The 20273-nt window shown below is 53.7% G+C and overlaps 2 protein-coding genes across 3 annotated transcripts in view; one reads left to right on the top strand and one right to left on the bottom strand.

Moving 5' to 3' along the window:
- Positions 1–423: 423 nt before the first annotated feature.
- Positions 424–12629, top strand: DPYSL4 (dihydropyrimidinase like 4). Its single transcript, XM_050337537.1, has 14 exons — positions 424–498; positions 2311–2399; positions 2700–2884; positions 3692–3856; positions 5174–5235; positions 5328–5408; positions 6947–7015; positions 7101–7221; positions 7849–8005; positions 8220–8361; positions 8754–8924; positions 9444–9623; positions 10694–10865; positions 11665–12629. Exons 1-14 carry the CDS (start codon positions 460–462, stop codon positions 11754–11756), a joined length of 1725 nt encoding a protein of 574 aa, XP_050193494.1. The 5' UTR covers positions 424–459; the 3' UTR covers positions 11757–12629.
- Positions 12630–15640: 3011 nt separating this feature from the next.
- The window catches only part of STK32C (serine/threonine kinase 32C), a 66638-nt gene continuing 62005 nt past the window's right edge, over positions 15641–20273 (bottom strand). For both annotated transcript variants that reach the window (XM_050337563.1, XM_050337569.1), the window contains one exon: positions 15641–19588. In XM_050337563.1, coding sequence (XP_050193520.1) covers positions 19453–19588 — 136 coding nt within the window. In that variant the 3' untranslated portion in view covers positions 15641–19452. The remainder of the gene's footprint in view (positions 19589–20273) is intronic.

Below are 20273 nucleotides of genomic sequence, written 5' to 3' on the forward strand. Positions count from 1 at the left end.
GTCCCGTTCAGCCCCGTCCTGTCTCTTCCCATCCCATCCTATCCCGTCTCTTCCCATGCCATGCCATGCCATGCCATGCCATGCCATGCCATGCCATGTCATCCCATCCCTTCCCGTCCCGTCCTGGCCCCGATGACCCGCGGGAGCCCCGCGCCGGGACGAGGCGCTGAGACGAGCCCGGCGAGCGGGTTTGTGCAGCGTTCGGTCCGAGGGCACCGAGCGGCCGCTTCTCCCTGGGGGGACAGAACTGTCACCGGCCCCGCCAGCCCCGGGCCCTGCGGGGGCTGCGGGACCGGACCGGCCCCGCTTGGTCCCGCTCGGTGCCCGCAATCCCCGGCTCCGTCGGCGGCTCCGGGAGCGCGGCCGGGGCGGGCGGGGGGCGCGCACGCAGGCGGGGACGCGCAGCCGCGGGCACGCGCAGGAGCCCCGCACACCCTCGGCGGCGGCGGCGGCGCGGAGATGTCGCACCAGGGCAAGAAGAGCGCGACCCGCACCACGGTGAGGGTCTCCCGTGCGGGGCGCGGGGTGCGGGACCCCCGGGGGCTGCGAGCCGGGGCCGGGGGCCACGGGTCCCCCCGGCCGGCGGAGATGGAGCGGGGCGGGTGGTCCCCGCACCCTGGGCAGCGCTGGGGGTCCCGCTGCCCCCAGGGTGGGCTCCCGGCGGTCCCGGCGGACCCAGCCCGTGCCCGGGGTCGCGTCGTGCGGGCCCCTCCGCCCCGCCGCTCCTTTGTTGCCGGCCCGGCCGGACCCGGCGCTTTGTCCCGGGGCCGTCCCGGGGGGACAAAGGCGGGCGCGCCCCTCCGTGCGGCCGCGGGGCTGCCCCGCCGCCGACACGGCTTCCCTTCGGCGCTGGGGCGGGAAATGTGCTTGGAAATGCTTTTATCGCCGAACGGGCTTGGGGGCTGTGAGCATCTTTCCGCCGCGTCCCTGCTCCCCGCCCGGATCCCGCCGCCCCAGCCCGGGGGTCCCCGCCCGCACCCCAAGGTCTCCCCCGGCGCTGCCGCTCGTTCGGAGCCGCGGGCGCTCCCCGGCCGGGCTGTGTGGGAGGGAATTCCCTCCTCCCGGAGCCAGCGCTTCCCAGCAGGAGTCGGGAAAAATCCCTCGATAGCGATGCCTTGTTTTGTTTTTTCCACTCCTTGTGCTGGCTCGTGGCAGAGCTCCCTCGGGAGCATCCCAGTGGGTACGGGAGCCGGGGACCAGCCGCGTTACTGGGCTGGGGAGCAGATCCTCGGTGTGGGGGGCTGAAGCGGGGCTGAAGATGGGGTGAATGTGAGGATGGGGATGGGGGGAGCATGAGGATGTGAATGGGGTGAGGGTGAGGATGGGGGGAGGATGAAGATGGGAGGAGGGTGAGGCTGGAGTGAAGATGGGGATGGGGGAGAGGATGAGGGACGGAGTGAGGATGGGGGTGAGCATGAGGTGAAGATGGGCCCCAGAAGGGGAGGGAGGGGCTGTCAGGCTCTCTATGGGGCAGCAACACTGAGGCTTCTTTGATTGATGTTATGGGACAAGGGAAAACAATAAAGACTCGATAAATCCTTGATAGTTCAAAAAACACAACATAATTCTTTAATTTTATTTTTTTTTATGCCAGCACTGTGTTTTTAAACAACCCCCAAATGTTTCCAGGCAGTTTTTCATCAGCTGTGTGGTGCAGCATCTCCAGGCTGTGCTGCCACGTGCTCGGGATTCCCTCGGCTGGTTTTGTGCCCAGGCCATGCTCTTTGTGTTGCCTATTTCAGCCTTGTTGATAGTCCTTTTAACAACACCAGCGAGCAGGAAAGGAATCCTCTGAAATTAGGTTGCAGCTCCACATTGACATCAGTGCTGCTGCTGCTTCCTAAATTTTCTAGTTAAAGATTCTGGGTGAAGATTCTGCAAATCTGACAACTGTGCCAGTGTCTGGCTTTGAAGTGAGGCGAGTCCTCAAGGCTTTATCTGCATCCAATGAGACTGTTGAAAACCAATGAATGGCAATAAATTACCAGGTTAATGAGATGCACTGAGAAGTCTCTGTACCCAGAGCTGAGGGTGGAGGCAGGAACACAGTTAAGAGACATGGCTCAGCCCTTGGAGCTGGGGATACTGGTGCTCCCTGTGCTCCCCTGGCTCCTTGAGGGATCTGTGATCCTCCAGATGACAGTTTTATATGGTTCCCTTTGGAAATGCAGTTGTAGAATGGTCTGAATAGTCATTAAACTGGTGTGGTTGCAGGGAAAATATTAATTCCTAGACTTAATAAAGCTCAGTGGCATCTAAATAAAGGAATCCTTAAGATTAAGAAAAAAGATATGTTTTTTTCCTCATTAGAGTGACCAGCTTCTAATCAAAGGAGGAAAAATTGTCAACGATGATCAGTCATTTTATGCAGACATTTACGTGGAGGACGGTTTAATAAAGTAAGTTAAAAATTTATATTTGGTAATGTAATTTCTTAGAATGATACAGTGCCGTGGGATTTGAACGAGGTTCCTTCCCATCATTTTTCTCTTGGAAATCTATCCCCTTTTCAAAAAAAAGGGCAGTTTTTTAGATTAGTGTCAAGAAAGAGCTACACTGGTGTAGTTCTGCAGCCAGAAAGACTTCCAAAGCCACCGGCAGACTGGGGAGAACCCGGCCCTGCAGACAGAGGGGTTTTTTTGGCATCTTCGCTTCAAACTTGTTGCCAATTAACTGAAGAACCTTGATTTCCTTTTCAGACAAATCGGAGAAAACCTGAATGTGCCTGGTGGCACCCGGACAGTGGATGCCCATGGGCAGCTGGTGATGCCGGGGGGCATCGATGCCCACACGCGGCTGCAGGCGCCGGTGCTGGGGCTGAGCTCGGCCGACGGCTTCTCCCAGGGCACCAAGGCAGCGCTGGCAGGAGGCACCACCATGATCAGTAAGGGGGGGGCACAATTCCAACAGGCTTCTAAGTAGAACGTTGCCTAGCGAAATACACCAGGCCTTGAACCACTGCAGAGATATTTACCCTCGTAGCACAGAAACGTTAATTTCTGCTGGAGAAATTGAAGCACTACAGACCTAATTAAAGGTGTTATGTGCCTCGCAGAACCTGCTTCCCTTGCTGCACACATGTATTAAAAATACATGGCTGCTGCTGGCTCACCTCATCAGAGAACAAAACAGAAGAACACTTTAAACACCTTTTAATATCTTTTGAACAGCTTTGCAAGTGCGTTTTTTTGAGTTTCTCAACTCTGAGCATGGGTTCCTTTTTTGTGTTAATGTAAAATAATTTTGACCTCTGTTTTGTTCCTGTTCTGGTCCCAAGAACCACTGTAGTATGTGACTGCAGGACCAGTGTCGACAGTCCTGGCATAGCTCCCTACTGACCCCACAGCCAGTGCTGCAGGGAATGGGAGGAGAGCTGAGGAATGTGATGGGCAGGGGCGTGCCACCCTTGGGAAATGCCCCAGAGCAGAAGTGCGTGAGGACATGGGTTGGTCACCAGCCACTCCCAGTGCTCTGCTGGGTGAAAAGAAGGCAGAATAGCCATAACTTGGAGTTTTCTTGTTCTGTTTTTACCACTTCTTCTGGGAAATTCATTACCCATCACTTTTAACCAGCGCTATAAAATGAACCGGTGTTGCAATGGCCCCTCCCCACAGCAGCAGGTCTCCTGCAAGGGCACGGTGCCCCCGGGTTGTCCCCCACCCCTCCCTAACTCTGTGCAGTGTCTCCCCAGTTGACCACGTGTGCCTGGACGCCGGGACCAGCCTCGTGGCCGCCTTCGAGCAGTGGCGCGGCCGCGCCGACGGCCAGGCCTGCTGCGACTACGGCCTGCACGTGGACATCCCGCGCTGGCACGAGAGCCTGAGGGAGGAGATGGAGGCGCTGGTGAAGGACAAGGGTAAGGGCAGGGCGAGCCCTGGGGTGAGTGGGGATGTCACTGCTGCCCCACCTGGCGGGGGGGACATGGAGGGGATCGTCCTTCCTGCAGAGCTGGGACCGCCCTGTCCTCAGCCATCCTGGCACGAGGTTCCTGCTGTAGCATCTGCGTGGTGTGCCCTCACCCTCAGGCAGTCGGTCATGGAAAGGGATTTTGGAAACTAAACGGATGGGGTCAGGCACCCCGGTCTGGGCTGCCTGACGTACAAAAAAAATATTTAGATAAAAACCTCCGGGATGGGGCTTGGAGAACACAGCTCAGGTTCAGGCGTTCCGCAGAGGCTCCGCTGTGCCTGTAATTCCTGCGCATCCTGAAGCATCCGCAGGACACGGCTTGCTGGAAAGCAGGCCACACGGCGGGGATTCGTGAATTCATTAATACACATTGCCGTGTTTGGGACTACATTTTCCTTCAGATATGCTAATGTGGAGCTAAATGACTTCAGTGTAATTTGTAGTCTTGCAAGCAAGGGTTTAATTGGCCAATTACCATAGAAATTCACAGTGAATTTCCTATTAAAATGCAGAGTGGCTGAAGTAATGGAGCTATTCCGAGCTTGGAATACACATGAAATACATTTTATTTGTAATTTGGTCGTAGTTTTGTATTGGTTGTTGCCTCAATATAAAATATAGCTGCAATTCATAGAATCAGAGGATAGTTTGGACTGGAAGGGACCTTAAATCCCATCTCAGTGCACTCCCTGCCATGGACAGGGACATTTTCCACTATCCCAGGTTGCTTGAAGGCCCATCCGACCTGGCCTTGGACACTTCCAGGGATGGGGCAGCCACAGCTTCTCTGGGCAACCTGTGCCAGGGCCTCACTACCCTCACAGGGAAGGATTTCTTCCCAATATTCCATCTAACCCTGCCCTCTGGCAGTTGAAAGCCATTCCCCCTTGCCCTGTCACTGCAGGCCCTTGTCCAAAGGTAAGAATAAATCATAAACTGAAGCCACCACTGGAGGAAAAACCAGCCTGGGAGCAAGGCAGCTGACTGTGCTTTCAGATAGAGTCACAGAGGGCACCTGAACCTGGACCACTGGGTTTTCTTTTTTTGGTTCAGATGCACCCAAAGATGGGGGTTTATTGTCTTTCACAGCTCCCAAGCTTTGGGGTCAGTTCTTTTGTGGACATTTCTCACTTCAGCCCCTGGCCTTGGTTTGCTTCCCATCTAACCCTCTCCAGCACAACCCCTCGACCACCCCTGCTCAGCCCTTACCAGGTCGATGAGTTCTCAGTGGGACCACAACCTCATGTCATTTTCTTTTCTCCAGGTGTGAACTCCTTCCTGGTGTTCATGGCTTACAAGGACAAGCTGCAGTGCACTGATGCCCAGGTAGGACAGCAGCATCCAGGGAAAGCCACCACCCTCTCCCTGAGCATGGGCAGGGACGGGTCTGATGCTGGGAACCCGCTGTGTCTTGGCAGATGTACGAGATCTTCTGCATCATTCGAGACCTGGGGGCCATCGCCCAAGTGCATGCGGAGAACGGAGACATCATCGAGGAGGTACCGAGTCTGTGTCCGCTGAGACTGCGGGGTCACCAGGGCACTGCAACCAGAGCACCAGGGAGGGCAGTCCCTGCCCCTTCCCCTGCAGTGTGACCTGGTGCCCCAAAGCCTTGGAGGGAAGGGACTAATGGGACCCTGCATGGCAGCGTGCACAGGCAGAGGAATGTGCAGGAGGATCAGGGTCTCCCGTGGAATCATCAGCGTCCTCATGGATCCTCACATGAACGTGGGTTCCAGCACAGGAATCTGTATGGTTCCCAGCAGGCGGTTTGGGGCTGCCTAAGGGATGACTGACTGCCTTAAGTGATGCTTTATCACATTATCTGCGTTGTTCAGAAATCTGGGGCACTTGGGAAGCTCAGGAGGTTTGTATATTTTGCTGTAACGTTCATGACACTTGTCAGAGCTTAACTCCACCCCGGCACTCGGGAACTCCTTGGTGTCCCAGCCTCTGCTCATGGGCATTATTTTTCTTTTTAACCCATAGAAAAGACAATCCTGGCTCCAGCCTGCAGTCAGATACACAGGGAGGAGTTGGACTGGCAATTCCTTCAGCTCACAGTCACACCAGCATTCAGTCTGGTGTGGGAGGAAGGTTAAACTGAAAGCCGAATCCAATCCTTCAAATGGGCTTATTTGAACAAACAGGATAGAGGCTAATTCCCACCTCCCGGGATTTTATCTGAGGAACCTGTTCCCAGCTCACAGTGGAGCATAACATGACCCCAGGCAGTTCAGTAACTGCATCAGAATTTCTGTAAACTGCCAGCCAGTGTGGTGACACTGGAGCCCTGGGGACAAACTCAGAGGAGATCTGTGACAGGAATACAGAGAAATAAACATCCTCTAAGAGGGTCCTTTAGAGGATCCTGTGGGATCTGCTCCATGGTGTTGGATGATGTCCTTGAATTAGTGCCAGCTGAGTGGGAGGTTACATGATACACAACAGCACAGAGGGACGGGGTGAGGGGTGGGCTGGACATCTGTGTTCAGGTGCCACGTGAGTGACCTGGGACACCCCACAGCTCATCCCAGCATGTGTCACCACAGGTGCCCTTTCCTCTGTGCCATGTGGTGAAGTGCACAGGGACAGGGAATGCTCCGGAGAGGTGGCACTTGCTGCGCCCCACTGACAGGCTCTGTGTCCATCTCTGTCCCCTCAGTGGGCTTCTGAGCTGCTCCAGGCAGGCCCAGGTGTGGGGAAGCCCCTCTCGCTTTGCTGTAGCTGTACGTCAGAGCTCTGACAGCCTCAGGGTTAGCAGTGATGGATGTGACTCCCCCTCCTCCAGAACTGTGGGTTTGAGGGCTGAAAAGGTCCAGAGGTGCTGTTGGGACACAGCAGTTCCCATCCAGGAACATTTCCTCAGCACAGGACAGGTCTCTGGGGGTGGCGTGTGGGGCATCCCAAGAACATGGAGCCACCTGGGCAGATTCATGAATGTCCCTCAGCCCCTCAGGTGCCTTTGTGTCCCCTGGTGCTCTGGATGGGCTGTGCCCATCGCTGACTGCTCTTTCCTTCCTCCTCACCCACCCAGGAGCAGAAGAGGCTGCTGGAGCTGGGGATTACAGGGCCAGAGGGCCATGTCCTGAGCCGCCCCGAGGAGGTAACGCTGCCAGCCCTCCCACCGAGCTCTGGGTCCCACTGTGCAGAGCCTCTGGGATGCCTGTGCCATGTTCTTGTCCCCACAGGTGGAGGCAGAGGCCGTGTACCGAGCCATCACCATCGCCAGGCAGGCCAACTGCCCCCTCTACATCACCAAAGTCATGAGCAAGGGTGCCGCTGATGTCCTGGCCCAGGCAAAGAGGAAAGGTAAAGCTGGTCTGTGGTAGTTCATTGAGCCTCTAAATCCAGCCAGGAATCTCGCTGTAAATTCGAGGGCTGATCACTGTTATCACCCAATCTCTCTCGTGCCTTGGGGGCTGAATCTCAGGAGCTGGTTTCCCTGGAAGGGTATACCAGAGCTAATTGCTTAGAGCTGGGAAGATTGGAGGGGATGTGCTCCAAACTGTGACACATGAGAAATACTTGTGAGCGTTTGTCATGAACTGAATGAAAAGCAGATCTGGAGCAAGATTCAAATTCTGACCTGAGGGTGGAGTGGGAAGGGCTGGGAGTGATCCTGTGGGGAGCAGGGTGGAAAAGGGGCACAGCCACCTCTGCTCCCAGCCTGGCAGCTGCCAGAGGGACGTGGGTTTAGTTTAAAGGAAGGCTTGCAGGAACACGTATCTGGTGTAAGGAGAGAACAGACACATCATAACTTGCTTTGACAGCACTTCCCAGTCATCTGAGATAATCTAAAGGATTAATGTGATTCTGAAATACTGGGAATGCTGAAATAAGTGGAACTGTCGTGTGTCGTTACCGTGTCTGTGTCTGTGCTGGGTGAGGGGCCTGCGGGACGTGGTGTGACTGCCCTCATTCCCAATTGCTCCACAGGCACAGTGGTGTTCGGGGAGCCCATCACTGCCAGCCTGGGCACCGACGGATCCCACTACTGGAGCAAAAACTGGGCCAAAGCCGCTGCCTTTGTCACATCCCCCCCCATCAGCCCCGACCCCACCACACCAGATCACCTCACCACTCTCCTGTCCAGGTGAGTCCCGTGTCACGAGTGCCTGAGCATACCTGCCCTGACTGCATCCAGCTTGGATGCATCCGGATGCCGTTTCCAGCAGTGGCATTGCCCGTGGAGCCCAAAAAGCCATGGGTGGCCCCCTAGTCTGCTGGGAGAAGGAGGATATCCTGGCCAGGGAGGTGGCCTTGGCATCAACAGTGCCCCTGGTGACCCTGCCCTGTCCTTCTCCCAGTGGGGACCTGCAGGTCACTGGCAGTGCCCACTGCACCTTCACCACTGCACAGAAGGCCGTGGGCAAGGACAACTTCACCCTCATCCCCGAGGGCACCAACGGCATCGAGGAGCGGATGTCCATCATCTGGGAGAAGTGTGTGGTAGGTGCTGGAAGAGCGAAGGTGGAGTGTGAACACACGTGAGCTGTGCCTGTGCTCGGGGCTGTCACAGCCTCCTGAATCCAGACCAGCCGGGAGGGTGACACTGTCTAGACACAGCTTCAGAGAGCTGCTGCTTGAGGGACTGTGACACACAAATTCTTCACAGTAAATTTCAGGGAAAATAAAACACGTCCCTTGTATCCTTTAGCCCACAGGGACAAGGCTCAGCTCCCCCCTTTCCCCTGTAACCACACCCTGAGGCGGTGCAGACCCTCACACCACACGGGCACGTGGGTGGGTCCAGCAGTTCCTCCAGCCACGGGGAGGGACTGTGCCTGCGGCGGGCACAGGGCCATCCCCATCTGTGATCCTTCCTCCCTGCTCCTTCCCAGGTCCCTGGGAAGATGGATGAGAATGATTTCGTAGCAGTGACCAGCACCAATGCTGCTAAGATCTTCAACTGCTACCCTAGAAAGGGACGCATCGCTGTGGGTGCTGACGCAGACTTGGTCGTGTGGAACCCCAAGGCTACTAAAATCATCTCAGCAAAGACCCACAATTTGGTAAAATATTTTTAAAATTATTTCCTGGAGCTGGGTTTAGAATCAGAAGAGAGCTGGAAAGTAATGTATGTTCTTAGAAAGGTCAGATCGTTCAGCAGGGGAGGAGATCTCTGTATGGGTAAAGTGATGAAGGACCTTGCACTTGCTTTTAACACACTAGGAAAATATCCTTTGGTTGCTGTAAAGGGTGGTATTGGTACTGAGTGACCACTCTGAGGCAGTCTGCATCCAGCAGGGAAATCTTGAGGTCAGTGTATTCTCTGTGGATTAGAAAAAGGTAAGTGCTGAACTTGGTTTAATTAAAATATTGTTACAGTTGGAGTGTTTTTAGGGTTTAGTTTCTCCATTCCAATTTGCTTCAACTCATCCCATTGAAACTTTTTATTCGGAATATGGAGGGTCAGTTAGTTCCAACTCATGGTGTGTGAGGAGCTGTGAACAGAAATGGGGGGATTGTTGGCTGTCACCTCCTCCTCTTAAATCCTGCCAGGACTGAATATCGGGTTTTGGTTTTTCCAGAACGTGGAGTACAACATATTTGAAGGCACCGAGTGCCACGGGGTCCCAACCGTGGTCATCAGTCAGGGAAGAGTTGTCCTTGAAGATGGAAACCTGTGTGTCACCCAGGGATTGGGTCGCTTCATTCCTAGAAAGACCTTCCCAGATTTTGTTTATAAAAGGATAAAGGCAAGAAACAGGGTAAGGAGAGTTTTATTTGCTGTAATCCTGTATTTTCATCACAATCTCTTGAAACTGTGGGTCACTGTGATGATGTGTTTGGGTCACTGTGATGACAAAGCTGCAACAGCAACAGGAATATTATTAATGTTATTTCTTTCTAGGCCTTGGAAGTCTGTGTGTTGTCATGTAACTGCTGCGGTGCAGGGCCTGGCACCTCAGTCAGTAATTCCTAGTGCAGTATTAGAGCTCATAATGCCAGTTTTATTAGTATCATTTGCCTGTTATAATGTTATAAAGCAAAAATACAACTTCTAGCAAAGGGGTTTTTTTGTTTATTGAGGTAGAGGGAGGAATTCCTCTCCTACTTGTGCTAGAGAAGTTTCTGTTACTGTGTTCCCAGTGTCTGCTCAGCAGCCTTTGGAGAGTGAGGTGTGTAGTTTCTGTAGGTACTGGAAATACAGTAGGATAAATCCTCCTGTGCACTGGCACAGCTTTTTAAGGAGACACAAAGACGTGCAAATATGCATAAAGCTTCTTAACAGCTCTGCCCTCCTTCCCTTTTCCCTGTGCTATTGCAGGCAGTTCCATGCTGCATCCTAGATGAAGGCAGAGCAGGACTCAGCTACTTACCACTTACCTGCAGAGGCAGAACCCCCAGCTTTGGGGTGCCTGAGGGTTCCTGGGGGTGTCCAGGGTGCCTGGGGATGCCTGGACTCAGGGCAGGATGGGGATGGGGCTGTGCCAGCTCCCTGCAGGACCAGGATGGGACACAGAGAAGTGCCATCCCTGGAAGTGTCCAAGGCCAGGTTGAAAATCTCTTTAAAACCATCCAGTCCAACCACCCCTCAGCACTGCCAAGACCACCACTAACCCATGTCCCCAAGGGCCACACGGCTTTTAAATCCCTCCAGGGATGGGGACTCCACCCCTGCCCTGGGCAGCTGTGCCATGGCTGGACAACCCTTTCCATCAAGAAATTTTCCCTGGTATCCAACATGAGCCTCCCCTGGCACAGCTTCAGGCCATTCCCTCTTGCCCTGTACCTGTCCCTACTCATGCCTGACCCCTGTGCTCGCTCTCCCCCGCAGCTGGCCGAGGTCCATGGTGTTCCCAGAGGGATGTATGATGGGCCAGTCCATGAGGTGCCAGCGAGTGTCAGGGCCGCAGCGCCCACGGCCACGTCACGCCTCGCACCCGGCGCCGGCAAAGCCCCGGCTGCCCCCGTGCGCAACCTGCACCAGTCGGGGTTCAGCCTCTCCGGTACGTGGGGGGCCGGGGGCTGGTTTGGGTGGGTGTGAGCGGCCAGGCAAGGCTGGGAGAAAGAAACTGCGTTTCTGCTCAGTGAAAAGCAATTTGTCCTGTGCGGACAGCCGAGGGCCTGAGTGCAGCACAGAAATATTTTACAGTGCCTGTGTCAGGGCACAAAGCCTGGCAGGGACTGCGAGGCGGCTCCATGGAGGGTGGAAGCTGAAACTATGAGCAGGAGGAAGATGAGGCTGGAGGTGATGGAGTCACCACAGCCCTGCTGAGGTCTATGAGATGCTGCCATGGCTGTTGGTGGGTTGGGACTTCAACCCCAAATGCAAGTCAGGGGTTGGAAGTGGTTGGGTTTGTAAAGATTGGCCAAATAACTCCATCTCCAGGAACCAGAATAGTAATCCCTCTGGTCTTTCCGTGTGAGCAGGCAGTGACTCAGCATCGTTCACCCTGCAGAAACCTGCCAGCAGCTGCTGGGAGCTTGGAAAGCCAATGCTCTGCCCTAAAATGACTTCTGCAATATTTTTTTAGCTGACTGGATCAGGTGGATCCCGTGCTGTTTGATAAATGCACAAAGCCCCACATTTTATTATATACAAAGCCATTTATAACATTTTCCAGAAAGACACAACACAGAATGAAGAAGTCCAGTCAAATAACAGCCGTTCCTAAGCGTACTGTGATAGCAGAATGTCCAAAGTGATACATGGTGAAACTGCCGGTATTTCCCACTGAGGAAACACTGTGTGGTGTGTGCATTTAAGGCAGTGGGACTCCCCCCATCCCTTTTGCCATCCCCCAGGGTCGCAGGCAGATGACCACATTGCCCGGCGCACGGCGCAGAAGATCATGGCCCCGCCGGGCGGGAGGTCCAACATCACCTCGCTGTCCTGAGGCTGTCCCTGTGCCACCGTCGTGCCGGTCCCTGCCACCGCCACCACCAGGGTCCCACCGGGGCCAGGCCAGCCGGGAAGGGGACGGTGGGTGCCCTCCGCACAGGATGACAACGAGCGAGCGCTTTGTCAGCTGTCCCAGCCCTTCCCTCGTAGGTAGAAAGTAGAGTGACCCCCGAGGTAGCACTCCCAGCCTGGATTCTCCCGTCGGTGTTCCTTCACTAGCTGCTTGGAAAGCCCTTCCCCGTGCATGTGGCACCATGATGTCCCCAGGGCAGCGGGCTCAGCCCTGCTGGGCTGGCTGGGGGCCGGGGCGGAAATGAAGGCGCATCCTGGCTGGATCACGCTCCTTTCCAGCAGCATCCACTGCCCGTTCTCATCGAAGGACTTCCAACCGACGAGCACTTCCATGGTTTCCATACAGTCAGTCACATCCCACCTGTCCACAGTGCTCCAGAGCAGCCTTGGCCATACTCCTGGAGCCACTGTCACCACACTCGTGAGCCACCCCGGTCCGTCTGTCTGTCCGTCCCTCGCTGATCACAGCTCCAGGGGTGGGTGTGGGCCCCACATCCTGGGGGCAGAGCAGTGCTGGCTCTCCGGGACCCAGCCATGCTGTGGGCCTGTGTCCTTCTGTCAGGCTTGTTTTTACAGATTATTTATACAATTTCTCAAGAACTGAGTGTGGGTCCAGTACCCAATACCAGGGCTTGTTTGGAGGCCAAGTGCATATGGCACACTCTTTTATAAAGGCTACTATAACCTGGTTATTATATTTAAAGGTGTGTACATAGATTGAACCTCTGGCCACAGAGCCATGCATGTACCTCCAGGAACAGCTCGCCCATTCCTGTCTGCTCCTTGCTTGGAATAAAGTTGGTTGGAAACCATAAAATGGTGGCAGTGTTTGATCCTCCTGAGTCTATTTTTGTGTTTTCTTCCTTTGGGTTTTTCTCTGTGAGGATGGTACGATCCAGTCCTGACTTGGAGGTTACTGTGCTCCCCTTGGACAAGGGGAGAGGCTCCTCATCCGCTGTGTGGGCCCGAGGCAGAATCCCACCCTTCTCCTCAGCCATTCTGCTCATCCAGGGCATTCAGCCAGGCTCCAAAACCCTCTGGTTTGGAACTCACAGCACTGGGAGTGGGGGCTGGTTTGTCCCACTAGGTCCACTCTGCTCCCAGTGCCGGTGAGATGCCGGCACAGTGAGATGCCGTGACATGTCCATGAGATGCAAATTTCCCTCAAGCAGTGTCAGGCTTTGCTCTCCAGCTCTGTCTGAGCAGGGAACAAGAAAGGGGAAAGGGTTATGGAAGCACAGGCAAACATCAGCTCCTTGGGTGGGAGCTGGAATTGCTTGTAAGGCAGCTCTGGATACACGAATCCATGAGTTAGCTAGGAATGAATGTATTATTACCTGAACCCCCAAATGTAAACCAGGGAGGGATTTTTTTTTTGGTGGGGTTTTTTTGATTATCTGATCTGACCTAAATCTCACAGTTTAATGCTGCAGTAGGTTCTGCAGCAAACACATGGGAATGCATTTATTCATATGCTTTATATTTAGTTTTAACTTGCTTAATTTCATTTGTTTGTTTTCTGATTTTTCCTGCAATTGCACCAAGACAATTAACATCTAGTGGAAGGTGTCCCTGCTTGTGGCGGGGGGGGGGACTAGATAAGCTTTAAAGTCCCTTTCAGGCCAAACCATTTATGATTCCATGATCTATTTTCTTTCTACATAGAACTTGACATTATGGCAGTAGGAACTCCATAAAGAATAGGAATGATAGAAGTCAGTCTGCTGGCAGTGACCTCCCCACCACCCCAACATTCAGGGGGTGAAAGGGACACCCCAGCACCCTCAGCTTGGTAACATTTAACAAAAGAAGTTCCGTGGTCTCTGTCCTGGAAAGATCCCTTTTCCCACAGTTGGGCTGGTTAGTGCCAGCTCCCAGAGATGCCATCCCCTCTCCCACCATTTCCCAGTTTTCTTCCCTCCGCCCACTGCACCAGTCCAGGGCCCAAATCCCACCACCCCTTCCCTTCGGAGGAAGGGTTTGCATTTATTCCCTCTGTCAGGGAGCTGCTGGAACTGGCACAGCTGCTCCAGCCTACTCCTAATGCAGGGATCGGAGCCAGGAGCATCTCTGCAGCTCTCCCAGTGCCAGGAGATGCTGAGCCGAGCCCCACAGCCGCCTGCTAATGGAGCCAGAGCCTCCGGGAGACAAACCCCTCCGTGGCACCAACACGGTCTGGCCCTAATTCCTTTGGACAGCTTTCCTGCAGGCTCTGGGTCAGGGCGCTGGGGAGACGCTCCGTGCCCTTGACCGAGGGCACGTCCCCATCTCTGCGGCACCGCAGCTGCGACGGAGGAGCCCTAAATCTCTGCACTTGTGCCTCGAGTGGGGATGGACCTCTGGATTCCCTGCAGGACAGCAGTGCTCCTAAGGGACAGAATCAGCTGGCAGAGGCACCAAACTATTCCTACACTTATCCCAAATTATCCCTACCTTTCCATGCTCACTGCAGCTTTTTTATTTTTATCTTGCATGGAGTGTCAGGACAAGGGGGAATGGCTTCCAACTGACAGAAGCCAGGGTTAGATGGGATATTGAGAAGGAAATCTTTGCTGTGAGGGTGGTGAGGCCCTGCACAGGTTGCCCAGAGAAGCTGTGGCTGCCCCTGGATTCCTCGAAGTGGCCAAGGCCAAGTTGGATGGGGCTTGGAGCAGCCTGGGATAGTGGAAGGTGTCCCTGCCCATGGCAGAGGGGTGGGACAAGATGCTTGTTCCTAGCAAAAGCTGGTTCCCACAGTTTAGGCACAGCAATAACGGCACAGGGCAGGCAGACACTGAACACTCCTGGCTGCCATGGAAGTTTGAATCCATCAGTTTTCCACCCACTGTATTTCAGGGCTGGGTGTGGGAAGCTGCCCTCACCCTGTGCCCTTCGCCTTTTCCCCCCTGTAGTGAATAACCTCGCTTGATGGGTGCCCCTGGGGACACCCATGGACAGCTGGGAATGCCATCCCAGAGGCATCAAAAGCAGAGGCGACAGGCTCTGCAGAGAGGGACGAGCTCAGAGTCAGGCATCAATTCGTCTCGTTCCTTCACGGCTCCTTTTGAAGTCAGGAGGAGCCTTCATAGCTGCTGCCTACGCTGTGACCCAGCAGCAGCACGTCGCTGCCGAGCGAGAGGAGTGATTCCTGCACTGAGGAGGGATGAGAGGGAAAAAGCAGAGATCTCCTGACACTCCTGGGGCTGCTTTTAAAGAGTTTAAGATCAAAAATCCAGGGCTGTGCAAGGGGAAATACAAAATCACTGCGAGCCACAGCTACTGTGTCTCCCCTGCCACAGCAATCCCAGGGTCCTACCACCATCCCCTCCCATCCCCAGCCACTCCCAAACCACCCACCTGTCCCCTGCCCCAACCTCTGTCCCCTGAGTACTCCCAGCCCCATCCTGCTACTCCCAAAACACCTGCCAGCCCCAGCACTGACAGCAGCGGGGCAGGTTTGGACAGTGCTGGCTCAGGCCTGTGGCCATGCCCAGGGCTCTACTCAACCTCTCCGACACCCTCCACCCACATGGACAGGGCCCTCAGCCCCACAGTGTGCACATACAGCCTCCCTAGGGAATTACAAACACTTCTGGCTGACACTGGAAAGTGGGACACTGGAATGCCTGGATCCAGCTGTTCCTCTTTCAGCCCCTGTTTTTGAGGTGTCTCATGGCCATGTTCCTGCAGCTCTCGTCCCACCTGGCTCCACACCAGCAGGGTGGCCCAGCAGCCCTGGGTCTGGCTCGGCCACAGAATTCCAGCATTCAGATGTTTCCATGGTTTCATGGATCTACAGCTCAATACCGTGGAAATGACACCAAATACTTGGCAATGTTAAAAATACACATTTATTACTCCACATGTGCAATGGCTTCCGGCAGTATCTGCAAAAACACAAACTCGTCGTAACTTAAATATCCCGTGACGTGGTAAAATTGTCATGCAAGAAAATTACAGGAATGTATTAACATAAAATACAAAGATATATTTACATATATATGCACTGCAATAATTTTTTAAAAATACCCTACCAAGGCAACAGGATTTCAGCACTGTCCAGGGTCAAGTCCATATTATTGGCATTTTTGCTATTATTTTATTACTCTTAGACTCTTTTTGGCAAGCTCTGGAGTAATAAAGAATTGGCAACAGAAGAAACATCAGGACCTGACCTGATATTTGTCTTCTGCACAATTTCCCAGTGAAGGCCGTGGAATTCAATGGAAACACTTAAAAATATGCAACTTTGCAAACTTTGTAACATAACAGAGATAAGAAAACAATCTCATGGCAAGTGATTAAAGGAGAATAATTTATAGGTGTTGTAGACTTTTCACAGCGGATAATGCCACACGCTGTATAAATCTGTCATACAAAAAATACAGGTATTTAAATATTTATATCCAGAAAATTCCTGTGTTCTGGCTGTAGTGGAGGTGTAACCCAGAGCTGCTAGTGATGCCTTCCAGGCTGGGATTTGGGACCAGGGCTACGTCACAACTTCACTGTAAGGTTTGCTCAACATCCGGCATCAGCCAGGGCTCATCCAACACCGACAGCAACACTGGCACTGGCACCAGCAATGGTGGGAAACCCCAACACATTCCCAGGAATCCATAGTGGATGGGGTGAGCTGGACATGGGACACCCTGGAAGGAGCCACAAAGACGTGGGGCCAGCAGGATCACACTTGGCTCAATCAGCACCGGCTCGTTACTGGGACACAGCGACAGGGACAGGACATGACAGGGGACCAGAGTGGGGCCCAGCAGGGACAGGAGGGCCCAAGCACTGAAATCCATCACAGGGGTGCTGGCAATGAAGCAAACATTCATATGTTTCCCATTCCTTTTCCCTTTTCTAATTGTTCTTTCCTTACCATTTCTCCTCCAGGGACTGGGCAGACACAGGTGTCAGTGAAGCCCGGCCCCAGTGGGCTCTGGTGAGGTTATGCCCAAGCATTTCTTTGGATCAACACTGAGCACTTCAGGGACATGTTCACAGTGTCTCTCCCACTTGGTGCAGTGATCCCAGAGCTCTGTGCCTGACACTGTTCTCAGGGATTTTAGGTTCAGCAATGACTGAGGCAGAAGCAGCGTGTCCCCAGCACATTCCTGGGGATGCGCTGCTGGATTCCAAGGGTGTTTCCCAGGCAGCCAGGATCTGCTCAGAGTGTTTCCCCTGGGAAGCAGTTGTTCCCTGGCTTTTCCCCAGAAGCTCTCCCGGTTTCTGCTGAGATGTTTTGCACAATTCATCCAGGAGGAGGGGTGCTGCAAAGGGAGCAGATGACTGACACAGAGAGGGTTTGGGCTAAGAAGCCTCCATTTCAGAAGTGAGCCAGCTCCTCCCCACACTCATCAATCCCACCTCAGGGGCCCTTGTCCCTTTTCCTAAGGAAAGCTATGAAAATGTCAATTAGATGTGGTGTAACTGCCAACAGCTCTCCTGGCCTGAGAGCTTCTGATTGAATAGGATGTATCTGCACCTCTCATATACAGGATATTTTGTCAAAAAAAAATCAGTGACTCTTGTCATCATTCTGATAATCCAAACTTTTGTTGTTATTTACAGAAAGTTGCTAAATAGCACAATGGAATTCACTGAAACCATCCATGCCAGTGGAGTAAATCACCTGTAATTCATAACCTCTGAATAAATACATGGTTTGATCCTCATCTGCTGCACTGGGATAGAGCTGGGTGCTCCAGCTGAGGGATGTGTGATGAGCGACACGAGGTGTGTGCAGAGAGCCCCAGGGTGAGGAACAGGCTCCTCACCAGGAGAGCAGGGGCTGCTCAGCACACCATGGGCCAGAGCACATGGGCTACCTGCACACACAGGTGTGCTCTGATGGGCAGGAGAAGGTAATTAGGCCACCCTGGTATCCAGTAAACAGACTGGAAGTCACTGGGGGTAGAAAGGGCAGGTCCCCTCTGTACAGCCCAGGATCAGAGCTGGGGTAGGTGCCCTCCTGCAGCTGGTAAAAGGAGCAGGGCAACACATTGATTTCAGCCCTCACTCACTGAACAGCCCAGCCCTCCTGAGCTGTCATTAACACAGCCCCTAACGAGGCACAGGGTGTGCAGCAACCCACGGTCACACCTGGGCCTCCCAGTGTGACCCTGGTCCCTCACTAGGCACGGCGAGGGCGGGATGTTCAGCCCCCCCTCCCTGGTCTGACAGCATCTGCCTTGCTCTGTCCTGAAAATAACAACTGTGCAACTGGACCCAGCACTCCGGCTCCCCTCCTCCTGCACACCTTTAAGGACTGCCATGAAAGTGTGCTTCTGCACAATTTTAGCCACGCAGTAATTCCCACATAAAACTGTGGAAGATGCACGGGCCATGTCACTGCTCCTGTCAGATGGTTTCGTACCATTTAACGCCTTTCTGCTTTATTTGCTGGAAACGAAAACTGCAACAAAAGTTGTCCTGAAAGAATCTGCATCTGTTAAAAACTTTTCCCATCCATTTTTGCGTTAGGAATATTCAGTAAGGATGCAAACACTGCAACCTACCAGTGTCTGGCAGCAAAGAGCTGTTGATGGTTTGGTGGTGCCTGCGGTCCCACCACACCCCTGGGTGCCACAACAGCTGCAGGGCTCTATTTTAGCAACAGTAACCAAAAGCCACTCTATAGCAGATTAAACAATATATGAAGGCTCCCAAAACAAGAAAGGCAACATCCAGAGCTGGAGCAGGGGAAGAAGACCTCCCATCTTATTACATACGCAGTTAAGACAGGTATTGGTAAATTATATACAGTACCTGTACTTTAGACTGAAAATAAAGTAAATTGAAGGGTGCAATAAGATATTCCTGTCTTTCATAACCAATCAGCCTTGCAAGGCCACTCATTCTGCCTCCAGCTAAACCTGAGACCGTGATAAACTGTGTTCTCCAAACCCAGGCAGACAGAACCAGACCCTCCAGACCACGCCAGGGCTCCCCACTGCCTGCAGCAGCCACGTGGAGGAAGCAAATATTTTAAATACATTCTGCATCTCAAACACACACTGAACCCATTACACTTTACCCAGCCCCTGAAGAATCCACGGAGTGCACAAAAATCATTTATTTGCCCGCAGTCAGGAAAGGAACTGACAGGTGACGCAAGGACAAAGAGGTGCCTGGGACGTCCTCATGCTCCAGGACTCCAACAGCTGGAGGCTCCCAGGAGCTGGTGCCACCCGCCACAGACTGGAGAGGCCTCAGGGCTGCTACGGTTTGCACAGGGATTGCTTGTCCCCACACAGCCTTTATGAACAGGGACAATTCCATCTCAAACCACCTATTCAGCCTTCCTCCCTGCTCCGTGCCTTCCCCTGTGGGACCCAAGGACGCGGCTTCTTTCCTTGTCCACTCGCTGTATTAAAAACGTGCATTCAGCAACCTGACACTAAAACAAGCAAAGAAGTTGATCTCCCCTCGGCAAGTTGCATAGGCAGTGTCTTCCCCCACGCCGTGCCGGGCTGGCGCTCCACAACCCAGGAGGGCAGTTCTGTAGGAACTCTCTGTCTCCAGCTGTGCAGGGCGAGCTGTCGGTGCTCTCGGGTGGCAGCGGGGTCAGCTCGGGTGCTCAGCGCACCCCAGGCAGGTGAGAGGCGCGGGTGGAGACCCTCGCCCGGGGCTCCAGCCTAACTGCTGCCCGAGGAGCACACGGAGCTGCACATGTGCAGGTTGGAGGGCTCGGACTCGGCCTCCGCCTCGGCTTCGTCAGTGGTCTCGGAGGCAGACACGGACTCACTCGGCTGCTCTTGGCTCTTCTTTAGCCTGTGGGAGCGGAGGAACCAGGAGTTATCAGGCACCCCCAGACCAAACACCAGAAGGAGTGGGGTGAGGGTGGTCTGCAGCCGTGAGCGCACCCCAGGCTGCCCTTACACTGCTCGACAGAGGCCTACTGCAGAGCCATGGTGAACAAGAGGAGGCTTGCCAGGGCACACAAAAAGGCAATGTATCAGCAACTGAACTGCTCTGAAACACCCCAAAATATCCTGAGAGGCTTCAGCCCACCCAGACCTTGGCCATGAGCACCTGCATCACAGCCAGGCTCCCACCATTACCTCCTCCATGGAGTTTGCTGCTATGCTTACAAACCAAACGTTTCCCAAACTCGGGGAAGCAGCAGTTTTAATCCAGCACTTTCAGTGCCTTCTTATGCCCTTCAGTGCCTGCTTATGCCCACCAGAGACTTTAACACCTTCACAGAATCATTCAGGTTCAAGATCATCAAGTCTGAGCTTCCCCACCTTCATTTCTCAAAACATCATCTTCTAAAAGCAGGATGGGCAAGGAGATGCCATGGGGGAACTGAAGCAGTGTCACATAAGTTAAATCCCAGAAGTCTCTCTGCAGCATATTTCATTTAATGGTAGTGATTAATAATCCCTGATCTTGTCTCCCTTTGTGGAAGCTCAGAGCCATTTTTCACACACAGGCAGCACCTGAGCTCCTCAGC

Source organism: Myiozetetes cayanensis, unplaced genomic scaffold (genome assembly GCF_022539395.1).
Source record: "Myiozetetes cayanensis isolate MyiCay16 unplaced genomic scaffold, myiCay2020 scf10, whole genome shotgun sequence".
Classification (NCBI taxonomy): Eukaryota; Metazoa; Chordata; class Aves; order Passeriformes; family Tyrannidae; genus Myiozetetes; species Myiozetetes cayanensis.